Here is a 14,953-nt window from a genome sequence, read left to right on the forward strand (position 1 = left end):
GGAGAAAATCCTTGGACGACAACTTAATGTTGAGCCTACGTCGCGAACGACCGGCCAGTGGGGACAGTGGTATCTCGGAGAGTGCGAAAGTAGCCTCAGTGACCGATATGAGACCGGACGTGGTCAGGAGACTAACGGGAAGTTTGGCCGAGGGTAGCTCTTCTTTCACTTCGCTGCCCACCGTGGCCGCCGAAAAGAGGAAGAGTTTCGCGGGTATCAACCGAACCAGGAACTTCTCCTCACCGAGGATGAGCATCGACTTGGGATTCTTGGGTGGCAATAGCAGCAGCATTATCGGCAAGAGGAGAAATACCACCGTCTCAATGTTCTACGACAGCGGGTCTGTCTTTGAGGATGAGGCCACTTCCGAAGAGGAAAAAGCTAAGCATCTCAGGTAAAAAGTCTTTAATATTGTTATAAGGATGACACCTCTCTTTTCTTAACGGGCAAAGTTTCTACTGCGAGCTTTCGAGACACTGACTCTATAATGGGCTTAATCTTAGTTTTGCGTCCTTTAGCTTTCGAGACACTGACTCTATAATGGGTTTAATCTTAGTTTTGCATCCTTTAGCTTTCGAGAGACTGACTCTATAATGGGCTTAATTTTAGTTTTGCGTCCCTCAGCTTTCGTGTCTCACTTGGCCTTTGATAGCAACTCGCTAGGGTTCGAATTTTTTTATCTGATGAAATCCATCTGTGAATCATCAGTAAAATATTTCCCAAAGACGCATACTTATGGAATAATATTAATAAAATTTTATGCTATTACATCTTAAAAGGGACTGCTTTATTTGTAAGGTTTTCCACTATTACCAGAAGCGTAATAAAATCCATTTGTAGAAGTATCTAATCAGGGGCGTAGGAACGTTTCAGAAGTTGGAGGGGGCAAAGAGAAATCAAAAGGGGTCTGGAGAATGGTTTTGAATTTTTAATGTAGTGTAGCTTCTCCGAATGCACGTGTACATTTTACTACTATGTAAATTGGCTGGAAAAGACTGAAATTTAAACACAGTTGAGGTTCTATAAGTTTTTATTGCTTTTAAAACGAGAATTTGAGCCATTTGAGGATTTCAACTGACCAAAAGGTTGGAGGGGGCAATAACATTAGTTGCCCCTCCCAGCAAAATTATAGGGAGGGGCATTGCCCCCCTTGCCCGCCTGGTTCCTACACCCCTGTATCTTATCCCGATCTGTTAGCCTGTAATATTACCTGAATTAGGGATATTTATTACTCTAACCCTAGAATTGTTTATAGTTCACGTCTTTAAAAAAAATAAAAATTAATTTTTTAAATGCCCTATTTTTTGGCCGTTTTTCGGCCTTTACATATATGTGAAAATCAGTGAGTCACAGGGATGTTGTACTTAAATACTTCGCCCTACCACATTGAACGCGCATTTTAAAAAAAAATGATCTTATTTCTAAATCGTAAACGTATGTTTTTCAGGAGAAATTTAACGAAAATGTTCAGCGGTATTTACGCAGTCCTGGTAGTGATGTTAGGCTGCATCTTGTACGTCGCTAGTCAATCTTACGTCGACAAAGTCTTCACCGAGGTAGGTCTAAGATTTTAGGTCCATTCCAAACTGATTACACGTAGGCAAAAAGACCCACTCGAGAATTATAATAAGTAAAGTATACATTAGGGAGGGAATGCAGTTCAAAAGTACAAATAGTGTCGCCTGGTGAGAGGTTCGAGAACTAAGAAAGCACTGAAGAAGCTAGTTAGCAGGCTTATTAATTGTTTGCCACAAACGCTACCGCCATCTATCTACGTTTTAATGTAAACCAGAAAGTGGGTACATCATCCGTCCTAGTCTAACCTCCTACGCGTTCTACATGTATCTTGATAGCATCATTCATTAAATCGTTAGCGTTAGAAAGTATCGGAACTGTCATGCTTTTGTTAATTTTTACAATTACCAATTCGTCATCCATCTAAATGTGTCGAGGTCTGTTTATGGGAAAATCCCAAAATCGGAGCGATAACCGCACTAAATTTATAAAAAAAATTCCACGCAAAATGACGCCAACCTCTCTAAAAGTTAGATAAGGCTCTAAAACTGTTATCAAAGTAAAACCGCGGGGAGATCCCAACTCATTCGTGACTCTCCATAATGTTTGAAATCAATGAAAGTTAAAGCGATACATAATCCCTCATCCATTGCGATCCATTGTCGGCGACTCTTCAAGTTCGATTACTGAAATCTCCAATCCTGATTATAATCGGAAATAACAGGCAGTGAGAATTAATAACTGGAATTACCATATCTTGCGGCGATATAAGATATGCCATAAATAGTTTTCACTAATCGAATCCAACTCTCATTATATGCTGTAAATGCCAGTGGCGCACCCAGGATTTTTTTATGGAGGGGGCTCGTATTGATCTAATGAACTAAGTTGAGAAAATTTTAAGACTTTTAATGAAACATAAAGCCTAAACGCCTAAACGTTCATTTCGTTTTGGGTGCGCCAAAATCAATGCCTATTTCCACGAGCCAACATTTATGCTTAACTTTGTTGGTAAGCATCGAGATTTCACGCGTTAACCGGCTAAGAAAATGACTCGTAAATCTTAAACAAATACCTCTACTACAATCAAATATGTCAATTTATGTTAATAAAAGTATTCAACATTACTATTTGGTTTTATAAAATCAAAAGGATCATAAGGATGTGTAGCAAAATTGTCAGATTGAAATATTTGAAATTAAGCCTTGGTCGTAAAACCCGGCCCTTTTTCAAAACTTGGTCAACAAAAGCATTTGTTTGCGACTCGTGTGGACCAATAATATTTTGCAAAAATGTTGGCTGGTGTGAAAAATTTCTCAAAATATCTCTATCTTAAAAACGTTCAATGTCAAATGAGCGATTTACATGTAACTTTGATAATAAGCTTGAATTTTAATATTTGACATCTGTTCTAAGATCTCACTTATTTTAAATGAAATTTAACACATATTTAGGACTGTCTGTTTTAAATTTATCCTTAAACCGGATTTTAATGCTATGTAAATAATTATTTGAGGACACAAGCATCTTGTATCCTCAAATAATTAATTACAAAATAGTGCAGCTTGAGTCTATGAATAACCGTTACCGATTCAAATTGAACACCGAATATAGTTAGAACTGCCTAAAGCACTAGACAAAGCTAGATTTTCGAACATTGACGTGTGGACTAGAGATATTTCAGGAGATAAGTCGCACCATATTCTCAATATATGGGAAATGTTCTAAACTAAGGAACTTAATAATTTGAATATTTTAAAATTATTATTTCTGTATACTATTGAGTTTTTCTTTAATTTAGGAATCAATGTTTAACTCTAGTACACCTTAAATAGGTTATAAAATAATCTGATTTCCAGAATTTATTTTTGTTATTACGCAGTTATTTATACAATTAGAAGTTTCATTTAAGTGATATGATTTTTCTCAGTCACTCTGGTATGGCACCGCACGCAGAGGTATTCCTTGGTTTAAATGAAACTTCTAATTGATTTCCAGACCTACAGTTTCGTCGCTGGGTCGTTTTTGTGGGCCATAGCTTTTCCACGTATTAGCTTCTTTACTTTGAAGAATAATAATTCCAAACTATTTACGATTGATTGAAATAAATATAAATGGTTAGAAATACATTCCCATTTATTTCGCCAACCAGTGGCAATTGTAGTGAAAACTTAATAATATATAATAATACTCCTTTATGTAAATTCCCGACCCCACCCTGTAATCACTGGCTCAAGCACTGCTTATCTTTCAATATATATATTAGAAGACTGGGTATTATTATTATTAGTCAATTCCTCAAGTACCACCGTAGAAAATAAATTAAATTTAACCAAGTCAATGTATTAAAGGTATTCAACTTGGTGCTGATAATATTGGGCATGTGCTGGCTGATGTTTCTGCACATTGATCTGAATCGCTACAAAGGCTTCGTGCTGGAGTACCTGAAGCGTCAACACGAGAACATGGGGGACAATATCAGCACCACTACGGAAACCGTCTGCAATCAGTCGTGTTTCCAAGAGAATGTCAAACCAGCGTATTTTTTCCTACGAGGACGACACAGTGGCAGCTTTTATCTCAAAGTCGGCATGGCTGGTAAATATTAAGAAGGATCCTTGTAAATATTATACGCGCACGCAAACCATCAAACATTCCGCGTTGACAAGTGTTTCTTATCGACAACGGCGAGTCAGGTACTTCTTCAACACGAGGCGATAATCTGCGTTGAAGACTCTATGCCCGAGTAATGAATCCTTATCGACAGTCAAAAATATATTTTTTTTTTCCATTTCACCCTTAAAAATAATTTATACTTAGCAAGGGTCAAAGGAAACCACTTCAGAATGTCGTTGATAAATATTGAGTTACTGACAGACCAAGAACTTTAAAAAGGAACCGAGATAAGCCTTCGATATTACTAAAAACAGTTATCATATCTGCTTTGTTTACTGTTTACCGTCTCAAAGATTCAGGATTAGCAAATAGAGAAACACTTGGTGACGTCTTTTGGTCGTATAAATTTACCAATAAAAATGTTTCTGTTTAAAACAGCTTTCTGTTTTGGGCATATGATAAATACGGGGCTTCTATTGACCCAACAAGTGGGCTACTTCTTGGAAAATGACGAATGCGCCGACGTCATAAGTCTCATTCTGCGAATTTTCAGACCGATTTACTCCTTTTACCAACTTTTCATCGTCTTCAAGTACTCAAACGTAAGTTTATCAACAAACTACTTCAAAAATGTTATCACGAAAACGTGTTTTCCGTGTCTGCCTATCATAAAGTGTTCTCAAGAAATCATCTATGTAACTAAGATTTATATCATGTTATCATATTTGAAATAGACCGATTCACAAATAGGGATTGGCAGCATGACGTTACGACGTACCTTTGGCTAGGGCTGTCATGCTGGTATGCTTTTCTCCCAATTGGAAAAAACATGGTTGACGTATTAAATGCTTTTATTTATGGTAGATGGCTCCAATTAACGGAACAAATGTACACTGATTTAATTTAAAAAAAAAACAACTTCTAGTACTATTTTAAATGATAAAATATAAACAAAGTTTAACTCCGGAAACATTCATAGTAAAGTTTTATATTTTTCACGGTTTTTGGGTATTTTAATATTTTGGAATTTCACACTACTGGGTATTTAAAATTGGTCTTTAATATTATTTTATCCCTTGTCAAATATAATAATCAGCTAACCTATTACCCAAAACACCACCTTAGGCCCACGTCAGCTAGCGACATTTAATGCCTTTAAATCAGGTGTCTGGGTTACAATGAGTAGGAGGGTGGTGGCGAGCCAACAGCTCCCTACACTCACTATAACCGTAAACCTCAACAATTTTTCATGGGAAGGGAAAACCGAAGAACTAGCGAGATAACCCATTTTACCAGTGGGGAGAGATTTTGAAAACTCAACGCACCCAGTGCCACTAGCTAGGGTCGAACCCTACTGAAAGTGCTAAACACTCCGCCACCCTTCCTTATGTATCGGTCTATTCAGCACTACCTAAGTTAACAAAAAGTCTTTTTACTTATCACTGCATATAATATCTTTAGATAATCATCAACAGACACAAGGAGATCGCAGGGTTCGGTCTGATGCACTGCATCGCCACTTGCCTCTGTTTCTGGTTCAATACTATCGTGGAAGACGGCATGGCCCACTACACTCACAGCTTGCCTGATCCGGATTTGAACAACACCGCGTCCCTCAACTCCTCGAGTTCTTCATACGAGTCGGATCACGACCACTATTGCACCAACGGAAACATTTTCAGCTCTAAACGACTGGAAGCCATTCCCTACTTGTATCCGTTCACCATCGAGTACAATTTGATATTAGTCGGCGTCTGGATGATAGTATGGCAGAACATTGGTAACATCGACGCCAAAGCCGATCCGCATCACTTCGAGCACAAATTTTCTCATCATGATGATGACGTCACGTATCAAAGCAATTTGGTCATTAGCGCGGATTGTCATTCGGCAAATAAAGGACTCTTCGCCGGGCTGTTTTTACTTCTCGTCATAATCATCTCAGTCATCATCTTCTTCGTGACCATAGGAAAGGAAGAATCCAATGATGTCGGAATTCTAGTGTACAGCATTCAAGAACTGACACTGTGCATTCTGGCCTTGGTTGGCATTCTATACGCGTTCAGCCAGCTCGTGAAACTGGATATTAACACGCATCCAGTAACGTTTTTAGATGACGTTCTACTGTTCATCCCTTTACCTTTCTTCTTCGCTAACAACATACTATCCTCTTTGGCTGAAGTCATGGCCGGAGACTACTTGAGGGTTACGGTCCACGTACTTGTATCGGTGCAGGTAAATCATCATCAATACTATGTCTAGCAGGAATCCATACCTCTACTTGGAATGCTTATCGCGGCAGATTTTCATCTCGATGTGGCTGACGCTTTTTTTGAAGTCACTATGTTAACTTAACAAACAACAACGTGAGAGGGGATTTTTTCTCTCGTAGGCGGGGACAAAGCCGTCAGAGTGATCTTATCATACGCGATACGACAGGATAAGCATTCCAAGTAGAGGTATGGATTCCTCTGTCTAGTTATTCCAGTCTTAAGTGGTTTTTCTTCTTTCAGGTCATCATTCAAACCCCATTTATAATTGACGGCTTGCGACGCTGTAGCAATGCCAAAAATTTACGCTACAAAAAGCCTGGGAGAGAAGTTGTGACTTTTTTGATAATCTTGAATTTGTCCACTTGGATTATCAATACGTTCGAACAGAAGAATGTTGAACATCATCTGGCCAACAAATCCTTCTTCGGCGAGCTGGAGTCCATTTTCATCGGACACAGCACTCACCCTCTCATGCTTTTCTATAGATTTCATTCTTCAGTATGCTTAGCTGATATTTGGAAATCGGCTTACGAGAAAGGCGACCACTGATATGTTTTCACGATCGTCGATTTTAAAATGTCATTATGTCCTAGCCGCGAGGGTCGGTCGTCGTACGATCTGTACCTTTTTAAATTGAACGCGTTTTGTTAGGGATTTTTTTAATAATTTTCATTAATTTTTGAATACTTGGAGTTATGTAAATAAATGATTTTATAACTTGTTACTTCGTTTGGTTGTTATTTTGGTCGAGTTGACCCGTGGCTATTTTACTGCTGATGTTCAGGGTTTCATCTTTTAATGTAATCAAGAATGTATTTATTTATCCAAGAATGACTATGTGTAGACGACCTGCGGGGAAACATGATCCCCTCCACGAGAGGGGGAAGAAAAAACGTCACCGGCGTGTACTTCAATCGCGTCGGAAGGCGTCAGTTTTAGGGAACCAATGAGATACCGAGCTGATTTTATTTTATAAGGGGAGGAGCTTACTCTCCGATCATGAGTTGGATTGGCAACAACGTCACGATTCGTCACAACGTATTCATTTTCATTAAATATAACCACGATTAGCAATCACTTGTTCCATAAGTTTGTCACTTTGGGGAATATTTTATTGAGAGCTAGTAACGGAGTGACGTCATCACAAAAAGAAAATCTCCCCCTAACGAGGCGCTGTCAAAGGATACGTGTGACGTTAGCAAGCTGACGCAAAACGGCGACGAAGCCCGTAATGCAGTCTGTCTTGTGAATAGATCTCGGTATCTTTTTTTGACATATTAAGGCTTAGCAAAAACGTTCTGTTTACTGGTGAAAAGTTTCGATTATTTCAACAAAAAGTCCCTTGCAGGTCCTGACTCACGGAAATATTACTTCTCGGCGATTTCCTTGAAGGAAATTTTATTTAAGCGTCTGTTCTGTTTACAGGTGAAAATTTACCATTATTTCAATAAGCAGTAACTTGCAGGTCTTGGCTCTCGGATATATTACTTCTAGGCGATTTCCTTGAAGGAAATTTTATTTAAGCGTCTGTTCTGTTTACAGGTGAAAATTTACCATTATTTCAATAAGCAGTGACTTGCAGGTCCTGGCTCTCGGATATATTACTTCTTGACGATTTCCTTGAAGATGTTTTATTGAAGCGCCTATTGCCATAACGTTAAAATGTCGTATGATGTTTTTGTAGCATGCGGGCATAGAAGAGAAGTTCAGGATCCCTATACGCGATGTCGCTAGTAACTTGGATGAAAACCGCAGCCTACGCGTAGTTTCGTTATTCATCCAAGGTGGTAACTTTAAATAGTATTGAAACGTCTGGAAAATGTTTTCTATCATTTTAGGATGTTGAATTTTGTTAATAAAAATAATTAAATGTAAAATTTCATTGGAAATATAACAAATAAGTACAGCAAAGTTTACTAGTTTTTAATATTAAAAAAATATGTATTTATTAATTCAAGAAATTTATAGAGAACAGCTTAAATGCAATATAGATATCAAATGTATAAATATCAAGAAAAAACTTTCAAATCAATTGTTTTTCTTGTGTATTGATTTAGTGTTGAATTTTTAAGATTTCTGTCTTTTCTGTGATAAGGAATGATGAATAATAATAATAATCAGCTAGGCTAATACCCAAGTCATCTAGCGACTTTTAAAGCCATTAGTTCAGGTGGCCGGGTTATAATGCGTAGGAGGGTGGTGGCAAGCCCTTCATGCCACGCGAGCCAACAGCTCCCTTCACTAAATCAGGGGCGTAAGAGCGTTCTAGAACTTCGTGGGGCAAAGAGAAACGAAAAGAGGTCTAAAGAATGGGTTTGAATTTTTAATGGAGTGTAGCTTCTCCGAGTGCATGTGTGCTGTTTACTACTATGTAAATTGGCGGGAAAAGACTGAAATTTAAACACAGTGTGGTTCTATAAGCTTAATAGAAATTTAAAATGAGCATTTGAGCCTTTGGAAGATTTTAACAGACCAAAAAGTTGAGGGGGGGGAATAACATTAGTTGCCCCTTCCAGCAAAATTCTAGGGAGGGGCATTGCCCCTCTGCTCCCCCCCCCCCTGGTTCCTACGCCCCTGCACTAACTATCCTCAAGTTTTTATGGAAAGGGGAAGAAGAACTCGCGAGAAAACCCCTTTAACCAGTGGGGAGAGAACTTACAAACTCTACGCAGGAGTAGTTCCGAGTTTTTCACCCAGTGCCACAAGCTGGAATCGAACCCGGCTGTCCTTAGAAATTCGCCGAGTGATGAAACGTTGCAACCAGTAGCCTAGCCAGGATTTTTCGCGAGTAGGCACTGCGTGATTAAGAGGCCCCCCCATCAAGAACTTCTTTGTCATTTTCGTTGATATTTAACTGACCAAATTATTGTATTTAATTATTTAAACAATTTAATAAATAACAATGTTATTATTAAATTAATTCTAATTAAATATTACCGACTTTACTTTCAATCGAAGAATTCCACCCTTCGATTAGCTCTTTACTCAAATTCATCAACTACTATTTGAGGCTTGTCCCCCCATTGTTGACGTGTTATAATTCTGTTGAGAGAATTGAAACTCCTTTCGAATAAAGTATTTGCCACTGGAAAAAATCTTCAGTCATCTTGAATTAAAGCAGTCAGTCAAGTTTTTTTATTTAATTTTTGGCTTTTCTTATCTGCCCTTTTAACCCTTTTAGATCGGAATATAACCGGTTTTAAGATTGACAATGAGCTAGGATATCGTTTTCGCGACGAAATTTTGGCTATTAATGCTTTGAAAAGGCCATTGTTTTCTAATAGTCTAGTTTCCATTTCTGATAAATTTATGGATTATTTCGAAGTCGAAGTAAGTGGTTCTCATCCGCGCAATGAGGGTATTTGCTTCTGTCGTTTCGGACCTTGATTTCGTGATTCCGAACTTCAAGAATATAATAAATATTGAACGCTTTAAGATTATCCACGGAATCTAATCAGGAATCTAAATAGAATCACGGAATATTAGGGAATCATAGCGGAATCTTGCTACAATCTAGACTCTTAGCAGAATCAAGAATCTTGATTCCAGATTCCTTGATTCGGAATCTCGTACACGATTCCTCGAAGTGCTGGACCCCTCGAGTAAAACTAATGACACTATGTTTTATTCTTCTGTTAGGTATTATCTTCCATTTGCGTAAACTTAAAGGTTAGCTGCTACGAACCAGTACCCATGCAGTCCTGCACTATCCATAAGCTGACTAGGCTGAAGCCTAGGGGCCCACCGGGAGCTGGGCCCATGCATCACAAATGGGAGGGGGATGTTGAGGGACCCAAAAAAAAAGATCGAAGCCTAGGGGCCCTGCCGGTACCGGAATATGGGAAGATCAAAGGGCCCCCTTTGCGGTAAAAAAAATAAAAACAATTTAAATTTAAGAAACATGAAATTTTTCATTATGCCTGCAAAATTCCTCTGATACCCCAAACATGAGTTTATTGGAGAGGCCGCTAACAGTGTTAGTCCAGGGCCCCCAAATTTAACGGTCCTCCCCTGGAAGATTCTGGCCCAACTTTTCAGCTTCATTCCAAATTAAGTCAAACCGTTCAGACGTTCTAACATCTAAGCTAGCTACTGAAGCTGCACAAAAAGCAACGGTTTCCGTTAAAACGACATTAACGATAGTTTAAGTCAAGTTGCTGAAGCTATTTAACTGGGAAATATACCCGCGACACTCAATAGCTTCCTCGGGTTATCTGTTTTCAACCATATATTTTGCAATACTATAACTGTATACAATCAAACCTCTTTCTATAAAAATTATTAGCTTCTTTCTCACTCCACCACCTAGTGTTGGGACATTGTAGCATTCTGAGAATGATATCATAACCCCGATCTTTCTGACTCTTTAAAACATTCACATCTATTAACTGTTTAGCTTTGAAAGTTGTAGATACGTTGCCGCTTCTAAGGAATGACCATTTTTGAAGTATGGGAGTCCAACGACGTAAACAAATCCACAACAGAAATAAAACTGAGGAAAGGGGTCGGCCCATGAGGGATAATTTTGAACAAATAAATTATACAAATTTCTCATCTTTGTAAATATAAAAACCGTTTAATACATTAATTTGCGTGTAGTTGGTTCAAATATTAGAAGACCATATAGGCATATTTTAAAATTTGGTGGCCCATAAAGTTAGTCCGAAATTTTTCAACGTAGGCACGTGCCTACTCTTTAACGTTTGTCATGTGAGAAAGCAATTTAAACCTTGTGTGAAAAGCCTCATTTCTTTCTGTTAGAAATTTCAAGAACGAGTCAGTTGGTACAAAATGAACGTTCTTTAACAATTTAATCAAATAAAATGTTCAAACGTAGGTCGATTTGAACGATAATTATAATATTATAATTATAATGTGGCTTATATATCTTAAGATAAATAAGCCATTTATTTTTCAGCTTCTTGTTATTTTAAAACTGAAACCTGTTGGATATTAAAACAACCAGGTAAAAATCACTGGAAAATCCCAATTTAAAAACCAATAATTTCTTTGGAAATAATCATTTCCGCCATTAACATAATCAACACCTTCTATCCAAAAACAATAACGAAAATTTTGGGTGGGGAAGCTATTGTTCGCTTTAATGATTTAAAAGGTTCTTGTGGATTAGATGGTATCGTCCCTTTCGACCGAATAATTTCATTTTTATAGCCCAATAGAGTGCTTTCAATTCGAAACTCCCTACTTCACCAAGGTAATTTGCATATTGATAAAAAAGGTAACTGTCAAGGCGGCCACTATTAACACTACAGCTATGACGTTACAAGTTTTCAAAATCGTATCAGACGAAAGCACTCCATGGGTTAGGTTTAGGTCCTCCGTAGATGGTAGTAAAATGGAATTTAAAGGGGCTTCAAAGTTCGGTGGCAAAATGTGTGTAAAGTCAGTAAAGTGCAAAATTTACGGTTGACTCTGCCCGCCGAGTGAGGGGTTGGGGGGGATGAAAAGAATGCTCAATTTTCTTTTTTTTTTGCCACCGAACTTTGGAGCCCTTTAATTTCGGTCGAATGGGACCAAAAATATATTTAATTAAAAATCGCACATTTGAGCTACTTTCGGTCGAATGGGAATAGGGTTTTCATAAAATCCCCATCAAAGAACTGCCTAGTAGGTGGTATACTTTAGGAAGGAACATGTAACAGTCTGTAGTCTTTGGTTTTTATTGATTTTTTGGGAAACATGTTTGCCAGATTGTTGACGTACATTCATGCGAGTCGCGCCGACGGCTTTATAACTGGAACATACTGAACGGAACTCCCATCAAAGACTTAGGGGGGAATTATTGTCGGCGGAAAAACAACATAGCCGGATTTTATGAAAACACCTATTCGGTCGAATGGGTTTAGATATCCTGATAACTTAGGACATTTTTTTAAGCAGATTTAAGCTTTCAAGGGAGTTGCAAATTTCAAAGTCTTCATCGGAACATCAACCTTCACCTTGCAAGACCTTGCAACTTTCCAAATTAGACAAATCTTCTTCTGGTCCAGGGGCTGATGTTTTAGAAGAATCAATATTCAAAATGAATTAATCTAAATCTTCAATACGATTTGAGTCAGGTTGTTTTAAAAGGGTGCGTACCGATTGCCACTCTGTATGCAGCCAGAGATGGGCAAAAACCGAATTTTCCGAGCTCGCGCGCTTTAATATTGAGCTACATGTTGGCGGCTGCGCTCGTGCTCTTCTTTCTTTTTTTTTGCCCGAGAGTGTATCTCGCGCTATTATATTTTTTTGGCGGAGAGGGGAACTCGCGCTCTAATATTTTTTTGCCCGAGTGGAGCTTGCGCTTTTCTCTCTTTTTTTTCGTAAATAAACCACGACAAAGGTAAGAAAGACGGTTTTTTAATGGAAAGAACGCGGTACTTCGGCACATATGCCTTCGAGGCGAAGAGAAAACTTTTCGACCGAGAAGGGAGCTCGCGCTCACGCTCGCCCCTTTTTTTTGCCAGAGAGTGGAGCTCGAGTTCTTCTCTTTTTTTAATAGGAGAGGGGAGCTCACACTCGCGCTCTTCTCTTTTTCTGCCCGTGAGTGGAGCTCGCGCTCACGCTCACCCCTTTTTTTGGTCAGAGAGTGGAGCTCAAGCTCTTCTCTGTATGTAGCCCAAAATTGTTAATGGTTTGGGTGGTACCTGATTCCTCCTTTTTGTCAAATAGAACCAAAGTAGTTTTCAACAAAATCTTGTTAGTAAAAACTTAAATCCAAACTTATCTTTCAGGTATTTCCATAAGCCGAGTAGGGACTGAATAGAAAGTTTCCAACCTTGGATACAAGGATCGATGTATCTCTCATTACTCTCTTACGCAGTGTTGCATTGTTCAGGGTTCTACTGGTAAACAAATTGAAATGATCATTCCTGTGCAAGAGGAACTCAGCTGTGAAGGTGCTGTTTACCGTAGGATCTCCTAACCCTAATGAACATGCAGTTTGGATACAATTAGCAACGCTTCAGCTGAACGTTTGAGCTGCCAAACTAACTTTAATGTTGGAAAATGCCAGCAACATAATATGTTCGCGTTTTAATCCACATTTCTCCCCTTTTTGCTTCTTTGCCTTATTTACAATTTACAATTCAGAATAAAAAAAGTTCACTAGTTAAACCACTTAAAATCTCTTAGCATTTGAGATATCGCGAATCTTTTTACTAAAGGCCAATTTTTCTTTTAGGCTTTTCAATTGCTTTTTCATTCTTTGAATTTTAGCATTTTTCTTATTGAGTGTTTTAAGTAACCTTGATTCTCTTCTAGTGTTCAATCCTGTAACTTGGATAGCCTTATTTTGGCTCTCCTTTTGTAAAATGCCTACTTCAATATCCGCTCCTGTATTTGGTAGTTCTAATATAACAATTGAAAAGCTTTAAGTAAAATGAATTAATATTATATTATAAAATATTTTTTATCTAACCACATTGATTTTCTTGTCTTGATCTATAGTTTATGTACGGATTGCAATAACTGTGGTCTGTTCGATTACATTTAGCTGACAATAACAACTCAGCGTTTAAGTCCAATGTTCTTTTCCCATTGGGATTAACTATGGGCACTGTAATGTTTTATCAATAAAAATATAAAAGTTATTCTCATTTGAATTACCATTTTCTGTAAAGGCTAATGAAATACTGTTTGACAAATTAGGTAAAGTGTTGTTGTGAAGATCTAGTGCTTTTGATGGGCTTTCCTTTGACATGGCTTCCAACAAGTCTGTAACTGACACAGTTTCTTCTGGTGTTTGTTTCCCCCTTGCTATATTTTGTATTTATTAATTGCCAGTAAATATTAAGAAGCAATTATAAGTGCTCCAGAAAGTGTTTTCTTTACCTTCATTAACATCAAAAATTGTTGGCAGAGCTGATGTTGTTAGCTTGTTTTTAGTTTTAAGATTCATAAAACATTCATCGGTGAAATGAATAGAGCAAATTCTGTGATTAACATGTAGATATTCAGTTGATTTATTTTCAAGTCTATCGTTTTTAACATTTTCCAGCCACAAAATGGAACTAAAATTTTTAGGAAAAAAGTTAATATAAAACAGGAATATATAATAAAAAAGCGTATTCACCGATCTCTATCCTTTGGAAACTTGAAAAAAGATAAACAAGAGTTCTGTTTTTTAGTTGCGGAACAATTTCTTGCTGAACAAAACGGTCCAGGCATATTGAAACAAATTAAATAAATTGATAATATATCGAATGGAAACTAGTTAGTTTTTTTGGTCGTCCGGTCCTCCTCCAGCTAATTATTAACCAGTTCGCGTATTCCCTAAAAGGCAGAGGTGGCAGAGTTCCGGCAGAGCTCCTCTTCCTACTGCGGTAGTAAGCGACTACAGCCGCGACTAAAGGTAGTCGAGAGAAAGTAAACCATGTAAACCAAGGAGAGGCGCGACCATTTCTTAGGCGGGCGGTAAACGTTATTCACGCGATTTCATACTTTAATTTAATTTCTAGCTCTGATTTTAATTTGGCAGAGCTTCAGGCGTCTTATTCCGTAACTAAGGTCGGCCTACATATTTAATAACGTTATTCATGGGATTT

At 37.9% G+C, this 14,953-nt stretch overlaps 2 protein-coding genes across 4 annotated transcripts; one reads left to right on the forward strand and one right to left on the reverse strand.

The window, feature by feature from the left end:
• Positions 1-246: 246 nt before the first annotated feature.
• Positions 247-7,128, forward strand: LOC149944050 (proton channel OtopLc-like). The gene is made up of 6 exons (XM_090175333.1): positions 247-394; positions 1,448-1,556; positions 3,867-4,113; positions 4,570-4,733; positions 5,593-6,366; positions 6,645-7,128. Exons 1-6 carry the CDS (start codon positions 249-251, stop codon positions 6,951-6,953), a joined length of 1,749 nt encoding a protein of 582 aa, XP_090031459.1. The 5' UTR covers positions 247-248; the 3' UTR covers positions 6,954-7,128.
• A 5,887-nt stretch (positions 7,129-13,015) lies between these two features.
• LOC149944051 (uncharacterized) lies at positions 13,016-14,701 on the reverse strand. Of its 3 annotated transcripts, none has more exons than XR_016480896.1 (6): positions 14,482-14,701; positions 14,241-14,419; positions 14,016-14,165; positions 13,828-13,965; positions 13,402-13,757; positions 13,016-13,334 (listed from the first exon to the last, which is right to left on the reverse strand). XR_016480896.1 is itself a non-coding variant. In XM_090175246.1 (5 exons), the coding sequence occupies exons 1-5, from the start codon at positions 14,574-14,576 to the stop codon at positions 13,528-13,530; spliced, it is 792 nt and encodes a 263-aa protein (XP_090031372.1). In that variant the 5' UTR covers positions 14,577-14,701; the 3' UTR covers positions 13,016-13,527. The 3 variants fall into 3 exon arrangements, 1 of the variants encoding a protein (XP_090031372.1); XR_016480895.1 differs by having other exon boundaries at positions 13,016-13,249; positions 13,318-13,757; XM_090175246.1 differs by having other exon boundaries at positions 13,016-13,757.
• Between the last annotated feature and the right edge of the window lie 252 nt (positions 14,702-14,953).

The sequence above is a fragment of the Leiobunum rupestre genome, chromosome 5, assembly GCF_980474605.1.
Source record: "Leiobunum rupestre chromosome 5, qqLeiRupe1.1.hap1, whole genome shotgun sequence".
NCBI lineage: Eukaryota > Metazoa > Arthropoda > Arachnida > Opiliones > Sclerosomatidae > Leiobunum > Leiobunum rupestre.